Genomic DNA, 1,032 nt, shown 5'->3' on the forward strand with positions numbered 1-1,032 from the left:
TCACTGGGACTTTGTTTTGAAGAGTATGTTGTCCATGTAAGCTTTGTCCAGAACAATAGGTTTCTTCTGTATTCCTGCCTGCAAATGCTCAGGGAGCAGCCTCCGACTTCTGATCTCTCCCAGAACAATATCATCCTTCTTTCGGGGCCTCTGGGTTCTAGCATCCACCAGTGCCTCGGGGGCACTGTGCACATCCTGCAGTTTCTGCTGAAGCCAATCCTGTCTCTCCACAGTGTGCAGGTGCTCCCCAAAATTGTGCATCAGTTGCATCTCACTCACTGACCTCTTCCTGCATGAAGGGTGAACAAAGTAACCATCTCATAATGACCTTTCCTTGAATTCTTGATCTCCACTAAAGCCCAAGTTTGGGAACTTTTGGGAGGCAGTGCAAGGCACATTTATTCAACCTGGATTTTTACCCAGGGGATATACAGTCAGCTGGTGGGAGGGGAAGTAGTGATATTCAATTGATGGTGGATTTATTAGAGGGAGGAAGGTTAGAAGAGGAAAATGGTCTAGTTTTGTGCCAATATTGTTTGGCCACTGGCATTGTTTATTTTAATTATTGTACTTGATGCCAGATTTCAGATGACAGGTAATCAGTCAAGATGAAAGTAAAGAATATTAGTAAAAATATCCCCAAATTCAAAAAATGTATAGCAATGTACTTACGTCGCTGGTCTTCCATCAGATTTTGCAAAGAAACAAATTGCATATACAATCACTGCAGTCTTAGCCATATCTTTGACAGAAATCATGTTAACTGTAAGGATAAAAAGGAGGAAATCTATGTTTCAAATAATTTCAAACCAGTTCAACTAGGGGAACAGTTAGGGTTAGGTACAGAGAAAAGTGTTGAACATGTGTATAGTCAGAAAAGAGATTGTGTAAAAATGTCTTTCACATGTAGTGGTTACAACAAGGAATTAGGTATCAGAAGAACTGGATTCTATTCCTAATTTTTATAATGACTTGCAGTGCAGTCTTGGGCAAGTCTCTTAACCACTGTATGCCTCAATTACCCCATATTAC

The 1,032-nt window shown here is 40.6% G+C and overlaps 1 protein-coding gene across 1 annotated transcript; it reads right to left on the reverse strand.

Annotated features, from left to right (window-relative positions):
* Window positions 1-814, reverse strand: PTH (parathyroid hormone). Its single transcript, XM_032791782.2, has 2 exons — window positions 673-814; window positions 1-289 (listed from the first exon to the last, which is right to left on the reverse strand). Exons 1-2 carry the CDS (start codon window positions 756-758, stop codon window positions 1-3), a joined length of 375 nt encoding a protein of 124 aa, XP_032647673.1. The 5' UTR covers window positions 759-814.
* Between the last annotated feature and the right edge of the window lie 218 nt (window positions 815-1,032).

Source organism: Chelonoidis abingdonii, chromosome 4 (genome assembly GCF_003597395.2).
Source record: "Chelonoidis abingdonii isolate Lonesome George chromosome 4, CheloAbing_2.0, whole genome shotgun sequence".
Classification (NCBI taxonomy): domain Eukaryota; kingdom Metazoa; phylum Chordata; order Testudines; family Testudinidae; genus Chelonoidis; species Chelonoidis abingdonii.

Bases quoted from the DNA above. Each gene is read 5' to 3' on its own strand.
- PTH (XM_032791782.2), bottom strand. From the start codon at position 758: ATGATTTCTGTCAAAGATATGGCTAAGACTGCAGTGATTGTATATGCA. The intron at 290-672 runs GTAAGTACATTG...CCCTTCATGCAG, and splicing joins TCTGATGGAAGACCAGCGAC to GAAGAGGTCAGTGAGTGAGA.